This window comes from Curcuma longa, chromosome 3 (assembly GCF_044706935.1).
Source record: "Curcuma longa cultivar G26 ecotype Majalengka, Jawa Barat chromosome 3, ITB_CL_G26_1.1, whole genome shotgun sequence".
Taxonomy (NCBI): domain Eukaryota; kingdom Viridiplantae; phylum Streptophyta; class Magnoliopsida; order Zingiberales; family Zingiberaceae; genus Curcuma; species Curcuma longa.
The window spans coordinates 10,258,913-10,284,305 of NC_133863.1; the positions used below are offsets into that span (position 1 = coordinate 10,258,913).

At 39.0% G+C, this 25,393-nt stretch overlaps 3 protein-coding genes across 4 annotated transcripts; 1 reads left to right on the top strand and 2 right to left on the bottom strand.

The window, feature by feature from the left end:
• Window positions 1-509: 509 nt before the first annotated feature.
• Window positions 510-2,043, bottom strand: LOC141824625 (polyamine oxidase 1). The gene has a single exon (XM_074711945.1). It carries the CDS (start codon window positions 2,035-2,037, stop codon window positions 523-525), a length of 1,515 nt encoding a protein of 504 aa, XP_074568046.1. The 5' UTR covers window positions 2,038-2,043; the 3' UTR covers window positions 510-522.
• A 4,800-nt stretch (window positions 2,044-6,843) lies between these two features.
• LOC141824199 (cysteine-rich receptor-like protein kinase 3) lies at window positions 6,844-10,800 on the bottom strand. Its single transcript, XM_074711441.1, has 8 exons — window positions 10,058-10,800; window positions 9,587-9,966; window positions 8,607-8,720; window positions 8,387-8,526; window positions 8,102-8,312; window positions 7,786-8,020; window positions 7,456-7,600; window positions 6,844-7,366 (listed from the first exon to the last, which is right to left on the bottom strand). Exons 1-8 carry the CDS (start codon window positions 10,489-10,491, stop codon window positions 7,043-7,045), a joined length of 1,983 nt encoding a protein of 660 aa, XP_074567542.1. The 5' UTR covers window positions 10,492-10,800; the 3' UTR covers window positions 6,844-7,042.
• A 2,614-nt stretch (window positions 10,801-13,414) lies between these two features.
• Window positions 13,415-24,714, top strand: LOC141823096 (serine/threonine protein phosphatase 2A 55 kDa regulatory subunit B beta isoform-like). 2 transcript variants are annotated; one of them, XM_074710368.1, is made up of 14 exons: window positions 13,415-13,543; window positions 15,797-15,900; window positions 16,036-16,131; window positions 16,269-16,388; window positions 16,536-16,730; window positions 17,077-17,168; window positions 17,416-17,534; window positions 20,144-20,267; window positions 20,630-20,753; window positions 22,397-22,465; window positions 23,542-23,633; window positions 23,739-23,816; window positions 23,988-24,061; window positions 24,133-24,714. In XM_074710368.1, the coding sequence occupies exons 1-14, from the start codon at window positions 13,462-13,464 to the stop codon at window positions 24,270-24,272; spliced, it is 1,509 nt and encodes a 502-aa protein (XP_074566469.1). In that variant the 5' UTR covers window positions 13,415-13,461; the 3' UTR covers window positions 24,273-24,714. The 2 variants fall into 2 exon arrangements, with proteins under 2 accessions (XP_074566469.1, XP_074566470.1); XM_074710369.1 differs by having other exon boundaries at window positions 22,397-22,441.
• Window positions 24,715-25,393: the final 679 nt, after the last annotated feature.

Sequence of the window (25,393 nt, forward strand, 5' to 3'; positions counted from 1 at the left end):
ACAGATTTGGAAAACGACATTTTATCATTTTCTATTTTTCCTGTGTTTTCCTTTTCATTTTCCAGAAATAGAAAATGAAAATGCTAAACAAACAGGTTTTCCATTTTCATTTTCTGAAAAACAGAAAATGAAAATGGAAAACGGATATACCAAACGCCCCCTTAATGTTTTGGGATCTTATCAATTTCTGCAAAAGGTAAAATTTGCCAATTTAACGATCTCACATGATCGATTCTACAATCATCTATGATGAGGTAAATTGAGAAATTACAGTTGATCACAATTAAGAAGTGCATTATCTCAGTTTCATTGAGATTTAAATTCTTATCTATTTTTATAATTCTATTCTATCATAATTAACTGAGTTATGCTCGTGAATTCACAATTAGCCTACCACAACCACGACGCAATGAAACAAGGTGCGAATCAATGTATTTGATTTGATGCAGCAGCAGTAAAACGTGGCGATGCGATGAAATAGCTATCGCGATTAGAAAATCATGAAATCGACGACATGTTTTCCTACGGTGTCGCGGCGCTATGGCATGTCCGGTAGTGTTGGAGGAGCCTCGTAGCCTCGCGGACCCCGCTGAGATACGCTCCATGAGTGGTCGAGTAGTGGGCCCTGTGCGTCGCCTCCCCGGCGAACAGTATCTGCGGAGTCGGATCCCCCGCCGAAACCCTTGCTCCGGCCAGCGGCTCCGCCATCTCGTCCAGGTCGTCCCCGCTTGATCCCACCGCCACGTAGCTGTACGACCCGAGGAACAGAGGGTCGCTCCCCCACCCGCTCCGTTTGACCCTTTCCACCGCCGCCGACGAGGTCGGGGGAAGGAACGCGCCCAGCGTGGCGCTCACCCCGGAGATGATTTCCTCGTCCGTGAGAGCCTCCAGTTCCAGCGCCTCGGCTCCGGCGAGCCACGCCAACAGTACCCGCGAGCCGCGGTAGATGGGGCAGATCGACCCCGTTTTCCTCATCCACCGCGGGACGGCCCTTTTCGCCTCCTTCGTCGGCGGGGCGAACGCCATCTGGAGGAAGGGGAACCGCGCCTCGTCGGCGCCGCCCATCTCCATGAACAGCTTGTTCACCACGCCGAACCCCAGCCGCCTGATCGCCTCCTGCTTGCGCTCGGGGAGGGCCGGGGAGAACTCCAAACCGCTCGTGTCGCCGCCGCCCTCTTTCCCCAGCCCGGCCTTCAGAACTCCCAGCGAGACCGTCACGATGACGTGGTCCGCCGTCATGGTCGGGTTCTCGCCGCCGTCGAAATGGAGCTTCACCGGGCCGCCGTCGAGGCGCCACTCGATCCGCCGGACGCGTCTGCCGAGGAGAATCGTGGCCGGGGGCAGCGCGCCGGCCAAGTGTTCGATGATCCGAGAGTAGCCGTGGGCGATAGTGATATGATCCCCTGGGTAGTCCCTGTACTCGCCCTCCGCCGCCAGATCGAGGTCGCTCAGCTCGTCGGCAGAGGTGCAGACCCGCTCGGCGAATTCGTGCGACGCGAACACGGCCTCCTCCATATCCTCCAGGCTCCAGCCGCCGCCTACGTCCGCCCTTGTTTCCCCCCGGGAGACGCGGTACTCTCGGAGGCCGCGGCGGAGGAACTGCCCCACGCCAGGGTGCTTCGATTCGACGGGAGCATCGCCGCCGCGGGCGGAGTCCCTGAGGCCGCGGTAAAGCGACTTGATGGGGTCGACGACGAGAAGCGGGTCGACGACAGTGCCTCCCTCCGCGACGGTGAGCGGATCGGAGGGGAACCCGTCCATGCGCTCCCAAGGGACGCTGGCGCTGCCGGCGAGGGCGCCGATGTCGGCGGCGACAGCGTGGATCGGACTTCCGTCGATGCCGTGGATCCAAGTGGCGCCCATCTCGATGCGGTCGCCGGCGAACTCGGAAGTCAGCACGCGGCCGCCGATGCGATGGCCTGCCTCGACGACGCAGAGGTCGAAGAAGTCGCCGGCGGAGGCGGCGTGAAGGCAGTGGGCGGCGGTGAGCCCGGCCATGCCCGCCCCAATGACCACCACGCGAGGCTTCTCCGCCATGGATTCTGCTTCCTACCCTTCGCAAAGGAAGAGGCGAATGATGAACAATTTGAAGGCGGCTTCCTTTGCGCCCAAGCTACGTGAAGGCGGCTGCCGACCGTACGATTTAGGTGCGATCCATCCTAACTGCTCACATTTGAACGGTTAAGATTAATCACGGCGGCGTGGGGGTTTTATTACGCTATGTTGGAATAGGATGCGGAGAAGATTGAAAGGGAAGGAAAGAGAAGAGAAGGGAGAAAAAAGATTTATTAAAGTAATATGTATTATTTTGTTTGTGAAAAATAAAAAAGAAATGAATATTAAATATATAAAATTTTAAAAATATTTTTATTTTTTAAATTAGATAATAATTTTACTTTACTATAATATTAATATTTATTTTATAAATATAAATTAATTATTTTTAAATAAAAAATTAATTTTTTTTAATAGAAGAGTTTATTATATTATTCGTTGTTCTGTTAAATGAACTAATATATTATATTCATAAATTTAATTTATATATTTTAAGTGAATTACGTATTCAACATGTGAGCTTTGACATATTATTTTATTTTACTATTTTTTTTTATAAGTTTTTCATGAAACATCACAAATGTTATATTGTTGCAACATGTGATAGTTATTTGAAGTGACGAATATATTCACAATTGAAGAATGATTAACTTACAGATTTACTGAACAAAAAAAAAAATTATAGTTACTTAACAACAAGTCGAGATTTTGATGAAGAAGAAAGGAGCGAAAAGATCGTGTTCAGTGAAAAAAATTTAAAAAATTTAAGTTAAATAAATTAAATAAGTTATTTGAGAATTAATATTTTAAAACAAGGATAAGATTGAAACAAATAATATTTAGAGTTGTCTTCCCTTTTCTTATATTCTAAATTAGAGTATAAGAAAATCTTCTTTTTCATGAAAAAGAAAGGTTAAAATTTACCCTTCTCTTCTTTTTCCTCCTCTTCCCTTGCTCTATTTCAAACAAGATTCAAAGTTTTCTTCCTTTTATTTACCTTTCCTTCATCTTCCCTCACCTCCTTCTAAACAAAGCATTAGAGAACTAATTTAATGTCAGTGTTGTCTCCGAGTGAAATATAAAATTATAAAATTAAGAGTTTTTTTATTATTATGAGTCATAATTAGTCATAATATGTATAAATTTTAATTATGAGGCATAATAGTCGTTAATTTATATTTTTATACTTACCTAACTTTAATGTTAAAATATAGTTGGATACATAATATTGTCAACTAAGTAACATTTAAGAATAGTCAAGTCATTTTGTTATTGATAAATTTAAATAAGGTGGTAACTCATAAGAATGTTTATATCTGTCCAATACATACAAAGTTAATTAAATGAATAAATTTAAATAATTTATTAAATTAAATAAACAAGTTTAATATATATATGTGTTTAGTAAATAAGATCTTGAATAATATTTACGAATAAAATTTATGAATCGTATTGATTAATAAAGTTCTTATCAAATTTGTAAGTAGACAAAAACAACTTCCAAAATGAATAAACAAGATTTTAATATCAAACTCATTGACCAATCAAATAAGTTTAAAAATATAAAAGTTTCAAACAATTAAAAACCTGATTTGAAAGTTTGTTAACATCTAAATGAATCAAGTTCAAGTCAAGTTTGAATCAAGCTCAAGAAATCAAGTCAAACTTGTACAACTATTTCAAAGATTTAGTTCATTTTAGACTTCAATTTAACTTGGCTCGATTACACCCCTAACTTTAAACAACTTGTAGTAGCTATTGTTGCTACGTTGTGTTGAATGATTTGTTACTAAGACTTTGGGTATATCAAGTCTAGTGATAATATCTTGCTATATTCTAAACTATTTCAACATTTGTTTGAATTTAGTTGATTAAATCATCGATTGACATATATAAACACTTATTTTTTTAGTTAATTTCACGCCTAGATAAAAATCTATCCAAAATCTCTTGTAATCTCTCATCTCTCGTGTGAGGAATTCTTACCTTTGGGTCTCCATCTACTAGGTGTCTCAACTCCGGAACTTGCTCCCCTCGTCTTATCAACTCCTATTGAACTTCTTCATCTACTAACTTCTTAGTCGTTAATGTCTATTGAACTTCTCCATCTACCAACTCTTGTTGGACTTCCTTATTTGTCAATCCATTTGGATTGATCAATAATGGATTCATCATTGTTTCTGTTGAGATTGTGTCTCGAACATGTCACCGACCATTCAACACCAGAGTTGACCTCGCAAGGAGAAAGGAGACAACGAGCTCCAAGATCCTACAAGCATCAAGACAGTGAGAAGGAAGGCCAGGGGCGCCCTGGCTCAACCACTCTAACGCTCAAGTCAGTCACCAAAAGAAGGAAGAAGGAAAAATTCAGCTGGAGGGATGTGATCAAGATGTATGTGTACCTGTATACATAAGGAGTGTGGGTTATATAGGCAAAGGTAAGAGAATGATAAAGACCTGTCTTGTCCTTAATTAAGGAGAATATCCGTGCACGGAAATCTTATCAAAAAATGTGTCCCATCAGGGTGAGGAAAGTGTCCCATCATTGTCATAATAGTGAAAAGTCGTATCATTCATCACATTATGCCATCAAGTGCATAAGTAGGGTAGTAGGTTAGCCATTCTATCACATGATTACCTATATCCTCCTAGCGATGAACTAACGAGGAAAAGGAGGGGGAATCGGTTGTGCCAAGCAGGGCACTAAGGAAAAAAGGGCTTGTCGGCGGAGAAATCGGCCGTCGGACTCCGAGCCGACTTGTCGGGTGTTGGATCCCGACTTGAACTGCTTTCTGAGCTGGGCTCAGATGCCCATGTTTGAATAGAGTACCGAATTGGGAAAGGATCGACCTGGGGGCATGAGGCCTAAAGCCGAGCCGGAGTTCGGTCCCTGAGCTACACTCGGCTCTCGGGAGAGAGGTCGGTCATCATACCAAAGCTGAGCCTAATCGCCCAGTCGGGTGACTGAACGAGAGACCGGGGAATGTGGATTTTCGCCGGATCCAGGCGTCGGGTTGAAGTCACTAGGTCGGGATGCAAGTCAGGGCATGAGATCAAGTCATCCTTCTGTCCGTCGTGCCATATACAAAGACCGGTCTTTGACTCTGTGGGCCGGGTCCGACCACCTCATAATACCCATAACAATCATTATATGACTTCATATTTGTATAAGTAGCCATGACTGCCTTTTATTTATTCTCTTGTTCTTTGTTTCCCCATTAATCTGATGTGTTATTCACTTTTAATGTGTCCTTTCTTATTGTTTTTATCTTCTCTAATTTTCCACAATTTGTGCCCTTGATCATTCTCTTGGTCTTCCTTGTTCGATCTTTTGTTTCTCTTTATCGATCAAGTTCGGCAAGATATGAACTAACTATGCTCAAGAATTACAACAATTAGTCTTCATTTTCATTTCTGTTTGGTATATGCTAGAAGGACAGGACATCAATGTAGAACTACACAATGGATTATTTGAAGAACTTAGAAGCTCAAATCTATGAACTAGAGGAGATGAATAGCAAACCGGAAGCACAATTTTCTTCGGAGGAACTTGAAGACATTATAGATTCAGAATGCAGCCGCAAATCGAAATCGCTAGAATGTCGAGTTTCACAACTGAAACACAACTGATTGATGTCAGTTTGATGATCAAGGTAGAGTCTGAAACACTACAATTACTTCTGTGTTCTTGAAAGCCTCACAGGAAAGAAAGAAAGAAACATAAGTCCTCAACTAGCTTCTACAATATCTAATTTCAATTCAAGCATGGCAAGGTCTCTCGAGATGAGACTTCGAAAAATGATAAGGGGAGTAAAAGGTGTAGGGATCTTGATGCATCATCAAACAATTTTAATAGTATATACGCAGCGGAAAACAGGATCCCTCCAGAAAATCCATACGAAAAACATACTCGTTTGACGATTCTACCTACTAGAATCGAGATTACCTTTGATGCGAGCTCTTCGCAATCCCGACAGCAACTCTTGCCTTCAAAGGTTGACGGATCTCAGCACGATCAGTGCGTTCGTTCCTCCACGGTATCCACACGAACATTGATATGGAGAAGAACCCAACTGTGGTGCTAGCCACAAAGGAGGATTCGGCCAAGAGAAGAAGAAGAGAAGAAGAGGGAGAACAAGAGCATCCAACAACCCCTTCATCAAGAGCCTCTCACCTCTTTTTATATCCCACCATGAGATATGAAGGATGAAGGATTTTCTTGACTTTTAGTGATCCACGAAATTAATATTTTATTAATTCCCATGCATCTCATGCATGAAGATCTTTCTCCTCTTTTAATGAAGATCATGCATCTCATGCATGATAATCTTTCTCTTCTTTTAAGGAAGATCATGCAGCTTTTTAATGATCATGTATCTCATGCATGATAATCTTTTAATCAAATTCGAATTTGGCTTGTGTGACTTGAGTCCAACTCGAGTCTCACACAATCTGAGTTGACTTGAGTCCAACTCGAGTCCAACTCAATCCGAATTGACACTAAGGGCTAATTTTAACAAAAGGTGCTGTTTAAACTCAACTCATTGATCACTGAAACCTTCTTCACAAATTAACAATCAAACTCTAGTAATCAGTTTTGGTTCTTACATGTCCAGCCTGTGGATTCAGGACAGATAACTCCATTCCGCGAGCTGAGGAAGGATCGATCGTTCAGCAGTGACTTTGAGAGGAGATTCAAAAGACACAAGGTAAAGTACTTCTTTTCTTTACCTGAATATATCAGCACAGATAAGTTCTTGGATAAACAGAATGCAACCATCCTGAATCTTTCAAGATCAAAAGAAATAATGGCCTTTCATTATTTATGCTAAATACAATTTCTAACCTAAAGATCCAGGCCAAAATTTGTTTCAAATCGATCGAGTTGAACCAAGCTAAGGTGTAACAAATTCTGTCTAATGTAAATTCACAGCCTATACTGTCGATTCAATCACAACCCACAGAGTGAAATAGTGTTTCAATCCTTTTACCTAGGCTCGATTATGGTAATTGTGGTGCTGTTTTCTGAAGATTGAGTGGAAGTTCCGGTCCTGGAATTAACCTTCATTTGAGCTGCCAGTCCTCTCCGAATGCTGGAGCTGAGAAATGGTGGTTGGGTTGGGGAAGGGATAGGGGAATCATCCTTGAGCATTTTAACGACCAAAGACATGATCGGTCTTAGCTCAGCAGATGCTTGAGCACAAAGGAGCCCAATTTGAAGCGCTCGAGATGCCTTCTCCGCGGGAAAATTGCCTTGTAAAATAGGATCCATAGCTTCCAGCAACCTATCTGAAGTGTAGAGACTCCAAACCTGAGTAGACATATGAATTTAGTTGTTCAAGTATTTTGAACTTCTAGATGGACTACAAGCTGAGGATTGATGGACAAAGGAAACATTACCAATTGCAAAGCCGAGACGGTATCCTGTGATTGAATACTAGTCTTTCTTCCAGTCATGATCTCAATCAAAAGAACTCCAAAACTGAAAATATCGACTTTCTCAGTCAACTTGCCTTGAACAACATACTCTGGTGCCATGTAGCCTCTACAAGCAAGAAATTTGCAAACAACCAATGGTAAGAAGTGCATTCATGTATTTCCCTGTTCCTAATTGGCAATCTTATGATCTATAGAGATCTTTCGAGTGGATACCAGATGTAAATAATACAGTACAAAATGCAAGCTACATCGCAACCATTCTATTGATTCAAGCTGAACCAGTTAACTCACAAAGTTCCAACTACTCCGGTGCTAATGTGAGTTTTGTCCTCTGGGAAAAGTCTAACAAGTCCAAAATCAGCGATTTTAGCAGCATACTCTTCATCAAGCAGTATATTGCTCAGCTTAATATCTCTATGAATGATTCGTAGTTGCGACTCTTGATGAAGATAAGTCAAACCTTCTGCAGTCCCCAGGATGATGTTGTATCGTATACTCCAGCTAAGCAGCCTGGCATTTGCATCATCTATGAGGAAAACATTTTTAGGTCACAAATTGATGGTAAGAGGTATTGAAAATTAAAGGCAAACGAGATATCGAGTAGAACCAGAAAGGTAATGATTAAGACTCTTGTTTGGTACATATTCATATACAAGAAGGCTCTCAGGACCAGTGATACTGCAGCCCAATAGCTTGACAAGATTCTTGTGTTCGATGCCGCTTATCAAATTGACTTCATTGAAGAAGTGATCGACCCATTGCCTTGTATTGTAATATAGTCTCTTCACAGCAACACACCTCCCATCTGGTAGAACTCCCTATGGTCAAGCATATGGTGTCAATAACTGGCTCAGAACACTAAACCTATGCAAGGTATGGCATCGAAATTTACCTTGAACACTGATCCAGAGCCTCCTTGACCCAGTTTATTTTCGTTGCTAAAAAAGTTGGTGGCCTTTTCGAGTGTCTCATATTTGAAGTTGAGATTAGATTTTCTTACAGCAGGTGCTAAAGCTCCCAACTGTTTCCTTTCTGTGCAACAAAAGTTTGCCACATTAACAATTTATATGAACATTAAAGTTTCATGAATTCGAACCGTTGAATTACTTTACCTTTCCTCCTCTTTATAATCTTTCCCCTGAGGAAGAATATAACTGCTGATGAAATCATCACCGACGCCAAAACTGAGGAAAGAACAGCCAGGATCACAGCAATGTGTCTGCCACCTGAAGTCCAGTTGAATTGTAAGAGAATATAGTCAAGACAAACATAAAGTTGGCATACATGACATTTTAGTGAGGAATAGTGTCATAATGCATACTGTGAAGTACCTAAAGAATGTCATGAATTCAAGCAAAACATGCCAGTGAATTCAGACCTAAAGGTTTGCGAAGGTAGCTGATATTTTAGACATAACGATAACTAGAAGCACAAGTTAAGGTTTTGGTCTAAGCTTTGTGGTGAATCCAATACATTAGATGTGTCAAGATGCACCTCAAGTGCTTTGCGGTGATCTGAAGAGGATAAGGTGACCGAAACCTTCCTGCAGACCTAATTAGATAGTTGAATTACAAGTTATTTTACTCATATTCTTTACTGCAATTGTGTCAAGATGAATTCATATAAGTTTTACTCTTATGAAAAATCTTATTTGATCCTTATGTCCTCTGTTACAGAATATCTACGAAGTGATATTATTCGGACCTACATCTCTAAATCAGTTGAATGAGAATCATCATTCAAAGAAGCTTCATGGATATTTCTTGAGAAAACCATGTAAGTATTTACTTTTTTCGAGTGATAGATAGATGATTATCCTAAACAGTTTGAACTTTGAATCAAGCATAAAAACAACTACTTTCAACAAGCGAGTCAGTTGCTTCATCATATTGCATCTCATTGATAAATTGGCTAGACAAAGTTATGCTTCAAACATGTGAAACATTAGTATCCATATCGAATCCTACTACTTCAAGTATTGATGCATGACAAGCTTTCCTGGCATGTTTGTATCAGCAGAATAAGGCATAAGTGTAATCAGTGAAACAAGGAAAGGTATGCTCTGAGTGGCATATCCAGAAACCCTACATACCTCCTTCAGTAGCATCATTCGTCGAATTGTCGTAAAACCGAGTGGTGGCATACCTCAAGTAACACCCAGAGTTAAGCACCCTTCCTTCCTGCTTTGGTATGCATGAATGAATTGCCATTCTCGCGGCGAGCAAGCAGCTCTGGCATGAGGTCCTGTTCACAAACTCCCAACACTGCCCCAGTCCATACACAGTAGAATTGCCTCCTCCAACAGAGCCAACAAGAAAGCCATCGTTCCTTGGAGCCTCATCAGTCAGGTTCATGATCAATTTTCTTGCATTTGCAGAGAAAGAAGTAGCATTCCCTGTGTACTCTTGCTCACTGCAGACGACTCTATCATATTGGCTCTGCGCCTCTCCGAAGAATTGGTAGTCGTCGTACCTACAGTAAGAAAGCAATGTCTGATTCCATGGCGGTAGAAAAAGTATAGAAGGAAGGAGTCGATGGTGGTCAGCGTCCTAGGATGGTTCACCTGAGATAGCAACCGTCCAAGAAATTGCGTCCGCCTCGGGTGGTTCTCTGGAAGGGAAGGCACCTGAGGATCTGAGTCTTGCAGGTGGCGAAGCAGAGGTCGCAGTCGGACTTGGAGAGGTCCCTCAAGCACTGGCCGAATGCGTAGACCGAGGAGGCGTTGAGGGGATCGGTTCCGCCGGTGACGACGACCCTGGCGTACCGGCGGGCGGAGATCTGCGGGGTGACGGCGTCCATGGCGGAGAGGAAGTTGGCGATGAAGGGGGATCTGGCGGCGGCGGGGGCGGTGTGGTTGGTGCATATGAGCGCCGCTTGGGCGATTCTAGGGTCGGCGAGCGACGGGGCGATGAAGGCGGAGCACGACATCAGCAGCAGCAGCAGCGCCAGGAGCAAAAAGGAGGCTCCTTTCTCGCTTCTTTTCCACAAAAAACTCATCGCCGATCGGATCGGAGCAGGCGCCGGTGGCGTACTCTCCGTCGAGCCGGCAGATCGTCGATTTATCGGAATGCGAAAGGAATTTTTAGCTGACCAATCCACAAACAACAACAGAACAGATGAACAGCGACAGATCTTGATTTATCGGAAGGGAAAGTCAAAATTGACGTGCTGAAACCGATCGGATAGGGAAGCGTGCATTGATTGCCATGTTTCATCGGCCATTGACGATGAATTGCGTCGCAGTGAGGTCGTTGGCGTGAGAGAGACGGACGGAAGCAGCAATTGACGTTGAAATTCTCGATTGTGGACCTGCGAGAGGAGACTCGATGGCGAATCTACGGAGATGAAGATTTGTCCGTGAACGAAGGGGAAAGAAACAGCATGGGCCGATCGACGGTCAGCCCTGACCAGGCAACTGTCTAGCTGCGAGCTCAGGATTAAGCGACTAGACCACCATCGTAGGCGCATGGCTAACAGTTTCTCGATTTACCTCTTCATAAATGATCGTGGGATCGATTGTGTGTTTTAAATTTGAATTATAATTTTTAAGTTTAAATTATATTTTAAAGAAATGCAACCTATTAATTAAAGTGCAGAAGATGAGCAGAGCAGATTGTGAGCGCGAGGCGATTTCGTGAGCTCAGGGCTGCCGACAGCGGCCGCGTGAGGTGACCCCACGCGTGCGGGCCCATCGGCAGTGGCCGCCCACTCCAGTGCGTGGGGTCGCCTCCGTGCGAAGCCTGCTCTAGTTGGATTCGAAAAATTTGATTGACTTGAGACTTGAGAGGGAGGGAAGTGTTTTTTGTTCGATTTAGACAGATTTAAAAATATCAAAAAATATATGCGCGCGAGGCCGTTGGTAATTGACCGTGCGAGGCCACGATAGCGTAGGCCGTTGACTGTGCCCAGGCTCGTGCGGGACAGTTGATCATAGAGCAATGGCGGAACCAACCCGAACGATCTATTCGAGTTGATCCCAAACTATGAGTCATGAACATTGATATTGATGTTGTCATCCGAGTTAATCTTCTCTCTTTTTTTTTTTTTTCTGTTCCCCATAGTAAATCAGAATTTATCTCCTTTCCAATGTTGTTGAGCCCTTGAGCTACAGCCCAAGTAGGCATGAACGTGACTCTGCCTTTGCCATAGAGGCACAGGGTTGTCATCCATGTGAGGATTGATCTAATTGTGAGTTTAGTTTGAGAAATTTGGCCTGAGAGTTGAGAGGGAGGGAAGTGTTTTTTTACTTCGAGACATGGTTGAATTGATTATTACAAAGCAAACTTATTGAAGTGAGAAATTTGATTCTCTCACCCATAATGATCAATTATAGTTTCTCAATTTGAGATCGGCATGGGAGATTTGAAGTGTTTTCCATCTGATTTTTAAAAAAAATGATCCCTGGATAAATTCATAAAATCTAATGTAAACAACAGAAAGGAAAACATTTATCCTTAATATGAAGTAAATAGAAAAAAAATCATTTTAGTGCAGAAATCTTTTCACAATTTTTTAATCTTTTACTGTAGAAATTTTTTCATAATTTTTATTTTTATTTTCTCAATAATTAAAGAATTAAAAATTATTTGAGTCGTTAATTTTTATAATTAATTTAATTTTAAAAAAAAAATATATTAAGTTTTTATCTTTATTCTTTCGTCGTCCCTTTGTGATCGGGAGTAAAAGAAACTTGTTTTTGTTGGATTTTGAAATTCGAATATATTAAAAATCTGATCAAACTCAATCATTGTAAACCCATTATTCTCCTAAATTTACATTTAGCACAAAAAAAGTGTTAACTGATCGATAATCCGACCATAAATAATTTTAATAAACATTTATTTTATAATATTTTATTATTACTTAAATAGTGAATCGGAAGAAAAGTGAAGTTATTAATTGATACGGCGGATCTTTAGAGGTCTGATGTGACAAGACAATAATCAATAATCAATCCAATCTGGCATGTTAATAGGTCAACGATCAAATTCCATATGACTGATTCAACTGCGATTTCATCCAGCCACTCGACATTCGGCTGTGTCGGCCACCAAGCCACTCGCCACTCGGCTATCTCGGCCACCAACCACTCTGCTATCTCAACCACTCGAATACAGACATGGCTACTTTACTCACTCATTTGTATGCTCAGCCTCGACCTCGGCTGCCCGCCATTGCTCTCGGCCCTAAGCGGCCCAACTGCTTAATCTCTTTCCTATCCTCGATCGATTCTGCCTCGACAAACTTGATCACTCTATGCCACTCCGACGCCATCTTTCCCTGGTACCTCCCTATCTAAAGGCAGCCTAGTGATACCTAATAGCAAGACGCTCAAGCGTGCAGGCTCTGCTACAAGAGAGAGACGGTTACTAAGTTGTTAAACTTCTATCCTCTCGGATTTCCATTCTCAGCTAAAAGACAAGAATGATCCGTACGCCCGAGTCATAGGACGGTTGTTAGGTTTGCGGACCTTGTCCCCTAGATGCTATCTTGTCTACTTACTTGTCAAGGATGTACATAATTTGTCCCTGCAACCACCTCTCGCCTCCGCACAGATATCTCCCTTAGTGAGTATATAAACTCTAACACAGGTATAAAAATGCCCTCTGGAATCTCATATTCTACCATCACTATTTCTTCTTCTTTCTAATCTGACTTGAGCATCAGAAATTCAGATCCGTCGTTCAGCTCAGGTTCTTTTTGTCGGTGGGACCCTAATAGTTGAGATGATATATTTTTGACTGATGGTTTAACCATCTACGGCATTCAACCAGGACATTAATTATCCTGAAAATAGCTTTTAAAATTCTTTTTTTTATTTTTTTAGTTAAAATTTAAAAGAATGGGATAAGGGCCCTTCCAATTTTGTTCTCTGCTGGTTGGGTTCGTTACACATCAGCGCTCCCGCACCGCACGCACTCGCAGCTCCTCCGCTCGCTCGCCGCTCTGAGGGAGTTGGGAAGGGCCATGGGTTCGTCGGCGAGGGCGTTGGAGTGGAAGTTCTCTCAGGTGCTCGGCGAGAGGCAGCCTGGCGAGAAGGTCGAGGAGAGTCAGTCCTCTTCATCCCTTTCTCTATCTTCATTTTTTTTTCTTTCTTATTTTACTTTCCTCTTCGATTCCATGTTTAAAAAATGGTTTGGATTCAATTCCTTGGCTTGATAGTATAAGACTTGGGGAAAAGTAGGGCAATCGTGATACTTGATGTTGATTCTGCAGTTTTTGGTTTAGATGAAAGCAAGGAAAAGGGAGCAAGCGGCATGTTGATGTTGGATACCTGACAAAAGATGGAGTTTTTGCAGTTTAAACAAACAATTTAGAAACCAAGCTATTGGATCAATCATTCAATTTTATCAAGAACTGCGATTTGCAGATAGGTGTCGACATCCGAGAAATGCCAAAGCAGAACCAATGCCAACGGCGCAAATAAGGGAGAGTTGTGTCTTCGTTGCCAAAAAAATGGATTTTTGTTGTCATTCCGGGTAACTGCAAGCTACTGAGTACTTGACAAAAGATATTGAGAATTTTTCTGACCATCTGTCTACGAGGTGAGGTCAAAACACCAAGCAATAGTCTTCCAGCCTCCTTGACCTCTAGGAAAAGTGCAGAAAAGATGTTCAGATGTTTCAATGGTGTCCAAGATCTGCGAGAAGCAACCCCTTCCTATTGCAGAGGAGCTCGAGTACTAAGACCTTGCCTTACATGATCGGGAAAGCCTTCGTATGAGGAATATCGTAGGAATACCAACAGTTTCATGAACAAGGTGGAATTAAGCCTCTCCCAGTAAGTTTCTCATAAGTACTATGCGTTGGGAAGAGTCCCCTGGGATTCCATAGCCAAACAAGAGAGTCCATCCCTTGTTGGAAGTGCAGGAATCTCACCTTGTCACTTAGAATGAGAACTCATCGAGAAGAAGGGGAGATGGTTTATACATCCAACCAGGATATTTTTATTGGAGTATACTGCAAATAGGGATGGAAAGTTATGCAATTAACAAGTGTATCCACACCAATGATACTCCCAAAACACCTCCTGCGACCTGCTATTTGTTGAGCTTTCACTACAGTAAGAAAGAAATTCTTCATGCGTGTATACCTTTCTCATCCAAGTTTCATTTATCCTTTCTATTTTCCTTTCATCCTTCATGGCCCATGGTTGCGAATACATGAACACTAAGTGCTAACTCAATTGCATAGAAGTGTCAATTCTCATGGAATTGCACAATTGAATGAAAAAATGGGATCAATCAATCCAGAAATTGGGCTGCCATCGGAAGGTCAAAAATTTGGCTACAAACCGAAAGACAGATTTAATTAAATCCTAAACTAACTCTGTATTAGTCAATCCTTATTTCTCGTACTTGTGACAATGCTTGGAGCTGAATGCCACACACAACTGGCACGATTAGATCACCTCAATTTGCTTTTCGCATTCCACTTATGTGTCACCTCGAAAAGTTGTATCCCCCTGAAGTGACAACATCCACATGACACCTCGGCGCTTGCGCCATGCGTGCACATTTGTGTGTTCGTGTCCCAAACAAGGAACAACAATGATGGCTAATTGGGAAGTGGAGTCATAGGAGGAGCCGAACAACAGACATATACAGTGAATTCAAGAGATCCAAATTTGAGTGTGTGACGGCTAAAAGGCATAGTGCTAGTTAATTATTTTTTTTAGAAAAGGGTAGTGTTTGACTAATGGAAAAGTTACATGTTAGGGTCTCGCTTCACCCCTATAAATAGATTCTCTCTCTTGTTGTTTATATACTCAATTCTCATATTGTTAAGTTGTGAATTCTACTCTTGAGCTCTCCTCACCTTCCCTCTAAGAGTTTGAAGGCTTTGGAATTGTAAAGGATTTGAAATTTGGAGTGTTACTATTTTGAGTTGAAGGTCGTTATATCTTGGTTGATGATTGTCAACAAATTATAAGCACCTAGATGAGTCAATATTGTCTTAAAGAGAATGAATTCAATTATTAGTGGGCCTTAATTCTCTTATTTGGAGAGATCAAATTACTTGAAAGGGTGTGTCAATATCCAAAGAGGACTCAACGACAATAGGTACATCTATCATATCTAAATCAACAAATTTCCCACAACAAAGTTCATTCCAATTGCATGGATAATTGCTTGCCCATTTGTGATTTGTGGTGTGTTAACTATTTTCTTTCCAATTGAGTAAATATAAGAACATGTTGGTCTAGAAATTCAATAAGTAAACTTTATATGAACATGCATCATAGGTTTTCGAGTGCTTCTTAACTTTACCATTTGACATTGCTATTATTCTGTCATTTGCAGTTGATATGATATCAGCAGTTGAATTTGAGAGTAGAGGTGATTACGTTGCAATTGGAGATCATGGGGGTCGTATTATTTTGTTTCAAAAGAAAGACAAGAAAGATGTAACGTTCTTGCTTTAGAAGATTCATCTGTTTGCCTTTGGGTGCATAAATGTGGAGATTCTAGCAACATGATAAAATTTTATCATATAGTTGTATTCATTATTGCTTCACTAATCATTTTACATGTTCCATCAGTCACGTCCTAGAAAAGTGCTAGAGCATACGGACTATACTGTTATCTCATCTCCTCACTATTTCTACAAGACAGAGTTCCAAAGTCATGAAATTGAGGTGGTTTTTTACTAATTTTCAATTACATAAATTATCTACTCAGTAATGTGCTTTTGTATGAATTAGTTATGTAGTCAAGTCTGATGTGTTGCATGCGTTAGTTATGTAGTCAAGTCTGATGCATTTATCCTTTTTAGTTTGATTACCTGAAGAGTTTGGAAATTGGAGAGAAGATCAACAAAATAAGATGGTGTGCCAACCCCAATAGTTCTCTGTTCATTCTTTCTACAAATGACAGAACAATTAAGCTATGGAAGGTAAGGGGGTTTCTGTATGATCTAATTTTCCTAAACATACATATTATCACCCTACAATCAGCGCTAGTCACTCTTTAAGATTGAATATTGCTGGAGTTACTGCTAAAGCTTTGTGCTATTTGTAATTTTTGCATATTTGTTAAACAGGTCTCAGACCATAAAGTTAAGAAGGTCAATGATATGGATTCAAATGTGCATGTAGGCTCAGAAAATGCTCTTCTATCGGAGAAAAGTTTCTTGAATGACCAAAGAAAACCATCTATTCCAAAAGGTTACCGATCAGAATGGATTACTAAAAGGCCACGAAATACATCTCCTACATTTAAGGAAAGCTCTAATGCGGTAGGTAAATTGACATGATCAAAATTACATAAATGTTTTTAACCAAGATATTGATGAATCTGTTATATGACACAGTTTATTTGATATTCTGGGTGTTGATAAACTACTCCAGATGCTCTATATAACTTAAAATAGTTGAATGCAAAACATGAAGTTGCATGATGTGAGTCAATTGGATGAAAAATAGTTTTTCTGAAACACAAAGTTGCTTGTATGGTAAATTTCACATACGCAAAATTCCATTCTACCTTAGAATTTTTTTTTGGTTATTGCTTGTTTATTGTTTTTGATGTCATTGTTAAGAATGGTGCTCAAGTATTAATTTAACTGATGTCTCATTTATCAGACATTTGATATTGAAGATTTTGCTTCCTCGAGGTGTCGTCGGGTGTATTCCCATGCTCATGACTACAACATTAATTCTTTATCAATTAATTGGTAATAACTTCATGCACTGCCTTCTCATTTTATAAACCCTATTTTGAGTTCTCACATTTTGTATTTCTGGTAAAACAAATGTCGTTGCATTCTGTATTTTTCATGTGTATGTAAATTTTCCTTGTCGCTTTAAAATTCTTGTTAATTTTTTTAACATTAGCAGGAAGTACATAAAGCATTTCTTTGCGACATATATAACCATCGTATTGGGGTCATCAAATCTGATTTAAGTCACTGTCTTATACAGTGATTTGGAGACATTCTTATCTGCTGATGACCTCAGAATTAACATATGGAACCTTGAAGTTAGTAACCAATGCTTCAACATCATTGATTTGAGGCCTGTGGACATGGAGGATCTCGTAGGTGACTTATCTTGTAACTTATGCTTTATAGGCTAGAAGTTGCTAGTGTTGGTAAACTTTACCTACTCAAATCGTATAAAAAAACTTTGCTGTTCAACATAAATAGTATCCACTTTCCTTTCTTGATGAAAGCTGAACCTGGTTAAAGTTAGTTCCATAATGTAGCTTCAACTTTGTATTTTTGGTTTGTTATTGGTGCGTTAATCCTGGTATGAATATTATTATAATTGCTTTATTCAATTTTTTTTTGCTGCATATACACAATAATTGCCAAATAAATTTTACACATGGTCATCAACTAGATCGATGATGAGATTTCTCAAGCTCAACATTAGAGGAGAAATTATGCTCGAGAGGGAATTGGTTGTTAGATGCGAGAGAAGGGTGAATGCAAATGAGGAATTCAGCTCCCCCCTTTTATAAACTCGTAAACCAAGTCATCTAAAAGGTTGCCTAACTTATCTCTAGAAATCATAACACAATTTGAAAATTTAAAACAATCTTTAAAAATCAAACAAACTTATAAAAATTTGATACTCCAAAATTTTATAAACTCTAAATTTAACTATAATCTTGAGCTGCATCAACATCATTCTCACAAAAACATACTCCGTATTCCTTTCACTGTCTATAAACATCTAACTAGCAACCATCTTACATAAGTCGTGCATGTATCATCCAAGCTTTAGTTACAAACATTTTAGGATTCTTAACTTTATACAACTAATCGTGCAACCAAGTACTTTGTCAAAATTTACATATTAAGGTAAATTTTCACTTGTTAGACAAGTATCCCTAAAATGCCACCTAAGTAGAAAAAGTTCCAAGGTAAGCTGGAAAGTTGAGAATAAGTGAGTCATCAAACTCAGCAACCAATTACATTTGCAACCATTGGTATTTATTTTACAAATTTTAAGTGTTAATGAGCAAAACAAGAAAGTAACTTGAAAGGTGAATGACATAAGTTATAGAGCAACTTTAACTAATTAATAAAAAAATTCATGAAATTAGATATTCATAACAAAAGTCTAGGCGTTTAATGGAAGTTCATACACATAACATGAGAATGCCTAAATGAAAAAGTGAAATACTTCATATCACCAGATGCAAATGGTCAATGCATAACAAATAGATAGTGTAGAAGAATATAAACACAAGTATTTCATATCACGAAGTATATAGCACTCACCCATGTCTAGGAGAGTATATTGATAAGGGCCAGTAGCTCCACTGATATAATTGTGATGTGGAAAGTAGAGGTGGCTTACATGGATTTAGAAAGTGGCCCCACTATTTATACTGTGGCACACTACCTCATGCAACAGCTAGACCATCACCAATTGAGATTATCACACATAAGTCAACAGGTCATTTGCAGATATTCTTAAGTTGCTTGAGGTGACCAACATGTATAGGGTGCACAAATGGAACAGTGCACTTAAGGACTTCAAATAAGCAAAATAGCCAATCTACCAATTATCTTATGGTAGTGGGGTTCAAGGGATTTCTCTATGGTCAAGTAGCTTCGTTAAGTAAACTAGCTACGCAGATTCCATGAGAGGGCATATATCAAATGACCACTGCCAAGGGATTTCTCTTTGCAAGATGAGCCACATGCTCAAACTAAACAAGATCTGCATGCACCTGAGTGCAGCCCAGATAATGGCCTTAATTACAGCGCATAGGCATGCATAAATCTACCTAGGTGCACAAACTAAGTATGGATATCCTTTGACTTAAAATTCTATTTGAAGGCTTTGTGGGAGATTTTGACATTCTAGAGCTGTGAGGATGCCTTGAGGTGCATGCAAAAGGTATGGGAGATTAGGGGACTTTTAGGGAAACAACTTTTATTTTCCAGGAGCAATTGCAGTGAGATTTTTCTTGTCCTTTCCATCGGCAATTGGCAGTGGTCAAGCTATTTTTTTCCTTTTTTTAGATGCAGTTTCTAAATCCTTACTGGATATATTAGACTTGGCATGAGTCGAGTTTGCATAATTTGAGGTATTGTTCGTTTCCCAAGTCTAATCCAAGTAGAAAATTAGACCTAAAAACTATGTTGAAACTTGGTTCAAAATGTCTACTTAAAGTGTTCCTCATTTGAAAAAAAAACAAATCAAATTAAATTTCATTTGATTTGATGTTTTGACCAACAGAGTGACGTTTGAGTTAATATGAAATTCTAAGGTTTTGTTTAGTTAAATAAGAAGAAATGATTTTATTAAATTTAATAAATTTGTAATTATCTTATCTTAGCAGTTCATGAATTAATAAATGAACAATAAGTAAGAATGAGACTAACAGATTGAAAACTAAGCTTCTAAGTGATAGTGTGAGAATTACTCAAGGGACAAAGGTAAAAATGTGCTAAGATTCCTGATATTCCCGTATGATTAAGTTTAAGTGTTAAGGACAAATGGGTTTGAGTAATGCATTGAGTGACATGAATATCTACTCTTTATGCATGATATATTTGATGACGAATCAGCTATGCAATATATTCAGAGTTCTATCCAAAAAATGAGTCAAATTCACTTTTCTAATTGAACATTTTATATTTGAAGATATGTTACTCACTCTTTCTTCGTCTATGATAAAATTTCCAATCAGAGGTAATAACTTCAGCTGAGTTTCATCCAGCATGCTGTAATCTCTTAGCTTACAGCAGCTCAAGAGGCTTCATACGACTAGTAGATATGAGACAATCAGCACTATGTGACCAGAATGCAAAACTGTGAGTTTCCTATATTATTTTATTATCTTGTGCCATTATATTTCTTTTCAGGATAGATGTAAACATATGGTGAATATAAAATTTTAGTCATCGAACTTTCATTTAATTTTCCATTTGTCCTTCCCTTGTCAAATGGAACTCAATTGTGCTGTTAGTAAAAAAGGATCCTGTGAATATTACCATTACTTTATAAATGACTAATAAGCAAAGTCCACAATATAGAAACCCAATTAAAATGATCTAAAAATAAGGAGAAATCGAGTGCTCCGGGTTCTAACTCCCTATGCATACTTTTTTAGCATGCTTATCTTACACAGGTTTAGGCGCTATCACACTTTTCCATAACATGTTTTCTACTGCAGTTTTCAAGATCGGGAAACTTTTGGGTCTAAATCCTTCTTCACAGAGATTGTTGCTTCTACTTCAGACATAAAGTTCGCTAAAGATGGGGGACATATTTTAAGTCGGGACTACATGAATCTAAAGGTTTTCTGGTTGCCTTGTTCTTTTGTATTTTTGAATATTGGTTGAAGCATTATGTAAATTGTTTTCAACGTCTCTATAATATTTGGACTTTGGCTATTGCTTGAAATTGATTTCTGTTCTTTTTGAGGAAAATCACCTCATATTGAAACTGCCCTACGTTTTCAATTGGAACTGAAGTTGTTACCATTATTTACCCATCTGCCAAAGAACTTAAATTCTATGATCCTAGATCTAATTTTGACATACAAGAATAAAAGGAAGTGTTGTAGACAAGTGACAATGAGAGGTGGGGATAAGAAAGCTAGGCTTTGATTCCACTTAACTCAATAATGAGACATTTCTCAAAGGGCGCACCCAAAGTTGAGAATTTCCCCATGAGCATGCCAAGTTTCATTCCTTCCTAAGGAGTGCACTTCCCTAGTAAAATCTTCAAAATACCCCTTAGTGCAACTGCACGCTCATGTTACAAGAGTCATCAAAGTGGGTTGCCCCTATTACCTTGATGCACTTACATATATGAGAATGCAAAGTTAAGACTGCAATTGGAGTTACTGCTGTTTTAGGAACACGCCCATGAAAGTTATCAAGGTGGTTTTAACCTAAATCACCTTGGTGGGCTTAAATATGCCAGAATGCAGTTAAAATTACAGTTGGAATCAATGTAGTCTAGTAACATGTCCATGCTCTTACTTTGGTATCACATACACAACTAACAAGGTGAACCCCAACCACCTTGATGGACCAAACATGTTAGAATGCAAAGGAAAGATTATATTTAGAATCAATGTCTTGTAATATGTACATGTCCTTAACTCTATTTCATGGACAGAAACACCATCAAGGAGATTTGAACCAAACCTCATTGACACAAGAACTTTTTAAAATGGATCATGCTTCATGAATTCAATAATACCCTTATTTGATCAAATGATAAAGTTTCAGCTTTCAGAAAAATCTAGAAAGAAAAAAAGTTCAAAATTCATAACATCAAGCTATTTTGATAATCTGAAAGAGAGAGGTGAGGTAAAGTGCGTCCTTTAGGAAGAAATGAAACTTAGAGCACTCATTGAGAAATTTTCAACTTTGAGATCGCCCTTTTGCCATAAGATAAGTCATGTGCCACGATTGGCCTTCTCAAGGAATTGTGTGCCTCTGATAGCAATCGTGCAAGAACAAGAGACAATCCCCACGCAGAAAAATCATGCTATTGTTCAAATAATGAAAATAATGTGGGACATCCTATCTAGACCTAACAATTGATTGTTATCTTGGACTGGCAAAATTGTATTAGGTTTGCTTAGAAATTGTAGAAGTAGAATAATAAAATGTATCATTAAATCATTATTTTATTCAAACGATTTACTTTTCTCATTTTACTTCTATTTGCATAACAAGCTGTTTTGGTTTGGTATCAAATCCTATTCCGAAACTGGTTTTGTAAACCTTGCTGTGTAATACTAATGCAGTCGCCATTTTAAAGCCACTGTGCTACAGAAATATCTGACACAGAGACACATTATGAATTAAACTTGGAAATCCTACTTTGATATCTTTATTTTATTTTACTATATTTGTTTTTGCAAATAAGAAATCGGCTTTGAGGTCTACCATATTTCATGTGTGTGTTACTTCTTCAACTGCAGTTGTGGGACTTGCGCATGGAAACCTCTCCTGTTCTTACTTTTAAGGTACATGAGTATCTTCGTCCTAAGGTAACTAATTTAGACTTGCTCCTGTTCTGAATTTAATGGTTCTATTTTATTTAAATGTAGTGAGCATCATGTAATGGTAAGTTCCAGAGCTTCTGTCAAAACCGCAAGAGTTATCATTTTATTTGATTTTTAAACTCATTCATCCATACCTTATTGGAGTCAGTGTACCTGGTGGTTAATTAGCTAAAATTTGGAACTTTTAACAATTTGCAAAAACCGATATGGTTTTATTGGATTGCTGTTTTCCTTGTGATATCTATAGTAGATAGTGCAAACACTATTATCTTTATCCCTTTAGCTGATGAATAATTTCTTGACCTAAATCTGACCTTACCAAATCCTTGCAGTGGTAGTAATTGGTATTTTAACCCAGGATTCAGAGGACAACCCAGTTCGATTCAGTCGACAAAGCCCGAATCAGCTGGAATTCTAGTTCCATGCTTGCTTTGTTTTAAAAATCCTGTTCTTATATGAGCAATCCCATTATGTTTTCCTATGTAGGTTGAACAATGTGTCAAATCATGAACAAACATAGTTTGATATACATACCGGTAGTCTCATATCTGCAATTCAGGAATTCTGATAGCTTGACAACTATTGTGAGGGTACATAGTTCATATTGATTTGGAAAGGCGGTTCAGCTTGGATTTGGAAATTGGTGCAGAATGCAGATAGATTCAATTCTGAACAATTTAATCAGCCTCAAACATTTCATCTTCTATTGTATCGGACTCCTGTCCTGTCAAACTTCTCGGTTTGATGCTTGTTTGCTACTTAGCTTTATCTTACAAAGTGAATTGGTTAATACAGGGCGCAGAGTATATAAGTATTATGCAAGTATTAGCTTAGGACACATCACTTGATGGTGGGACAAACTAGCCTTTACTGATTCAGTATCTGCTTGCATGCTAACAAGGGATTAGATGATGGTCTACAATATGCACCTTAATCATTTTCAGATGAAGCTAAATATATTCTATCAAACAAATGCTCTTGTCTAATAACTTGTATTTGACATCCCTCTTGCTTTCGAATCATGAACCTGTGTGACTGATATATGTTTATGAATTTTGTAGTTATCAGATCTGTACAACGGTGATTTCATTTTTGATAAATTCGACTGCTGCCTGAGCAGGGATGGGTCTCACTTTGCCACTGGGACATACAGGTGTGTTTCATCGGATAACCTGTACATCCCAATCAACTACATGTTGTGGTTTTCTATTGTCTATATGCATTTAAAGTGTCTCTTATTCTTCTACTTTGCCGTCAGCAACACTTTCAAAGTGTTCGGTCATGACAGCGGGCCTATTGATGGAACTACATTGGAAGCCAGCAAAATCCCAAACAGGTGAATTCTGTTTTACCACCCACTTAAAACTGCATCATCTGAAGCAACATAATGGGTCAGGTTGTCGTGTGCGATCGAAGAAATCTTAGTCCATGTTTTCTCTACTAGTTCTTTATGGACATGATGACTTCCGAACTTACCAACTCAGTTCATTTATTGTGGTTCATCCAGAACATCACAAACTCGAGCGCACCAAAAACACACAGGATTGTTGAGCAGCTTTGCTCGGGGATTCCACTGGCGAGGTTATTGCATACTATATCTTTCCGAATACCTTTATTCATTTGACTATTTATCGTAATTATTCTCATTGCAGATCATGAGAATCCAAACCATGATAACAGAGAGGAGTTTCCCTGCGATTTAAATTCGAAACTGATGCATTTGGCATGGCACCCTACTACAAATTTAATAGCTTGCGCAGCAAATTGTAGCTTGTATATGTACTATGCATAGAGGTAGCATAATAAGCTGCACAAGGAGTTAAGTGCCTGAGGTATCTCGATCACTCAGATGAAAAGGCAACCGAACTAACCGACAGAGAGTGCGGGAGTACGCAGCATTGGGCAGTCGATGATGATGGATCCAATTTGTTTGCAACGCGTGTAATGTAAAGTTCTAAAGATGCTTGTTTGGTATGCCGGCTGTGCAAGCGTTGCTCGGAAGGATTATGCATTGATCTCCATTAAGCATACACATTGTTTATGGTATGGAAAGGTCCTACACCAGAACACAAAGAAGGATACAACTCTAGATGTGAATTAACTTTGCATATTTTTGGAAATGCAGTGTGATGTGCATAAAACCTATCCTGAAGGAACTAAATAAGCAAATTGAAGTAGACAACATGATGATATCCATTTCACTTGAGTTAGATTTTGTGAAGTATGTAGATATGATTATTTTTTATTATTTTCTTTTAAAAATTGTGTTGTGTTGTTAGTGTGTTTCATTTTGTTGGTGCTAGTATTATTATTGATATTGGCATTATCAAGAAATTATTTATAGATTTTTGCCAATGGAAATTGTACTCTTATATCCTGTTTACTAGGAAGGATGGATTATGAAAAGGGTAGATGGTACAAGAGTGAGGATAGTTTTATGTTGTTTACTTGATGCAAAATTATGAAAAGGATGAATTCAAAATTCATCCACATATCAATTTTAGTGAATTTGTCCACTCGAAATTGAGTGGAATGCCTTTTCTTTTGGGTAAAACTCTTCGGTATTTGCCGCGAGCTAATGACCATGGTTTGATCGCAAGTCATAGTTGGGAATTGATTGCAAACTTACAACAAGGTTGTAGCTTTGAGCTTGTTGCTCATCTTTTTTTTTTCCCTTTCTTTTTATCTTTGAATGGAATGTTTGATGTAATGATAAAATTATTGATGTGTGATCTTATGATCATGATTCATAAGTTTGAGTCACAAATAATAAGATTGTGTATAATAAATCTAATATGGTCAGATCTTTCTTTAAAATTTTGTATTCAGCAAGAGTTTTTTCATTGAGTTTTATTTATTTATTTATTTATTTATCGGTTGACTATTTTCTCAATCCTGATTCAATAGTCTTGC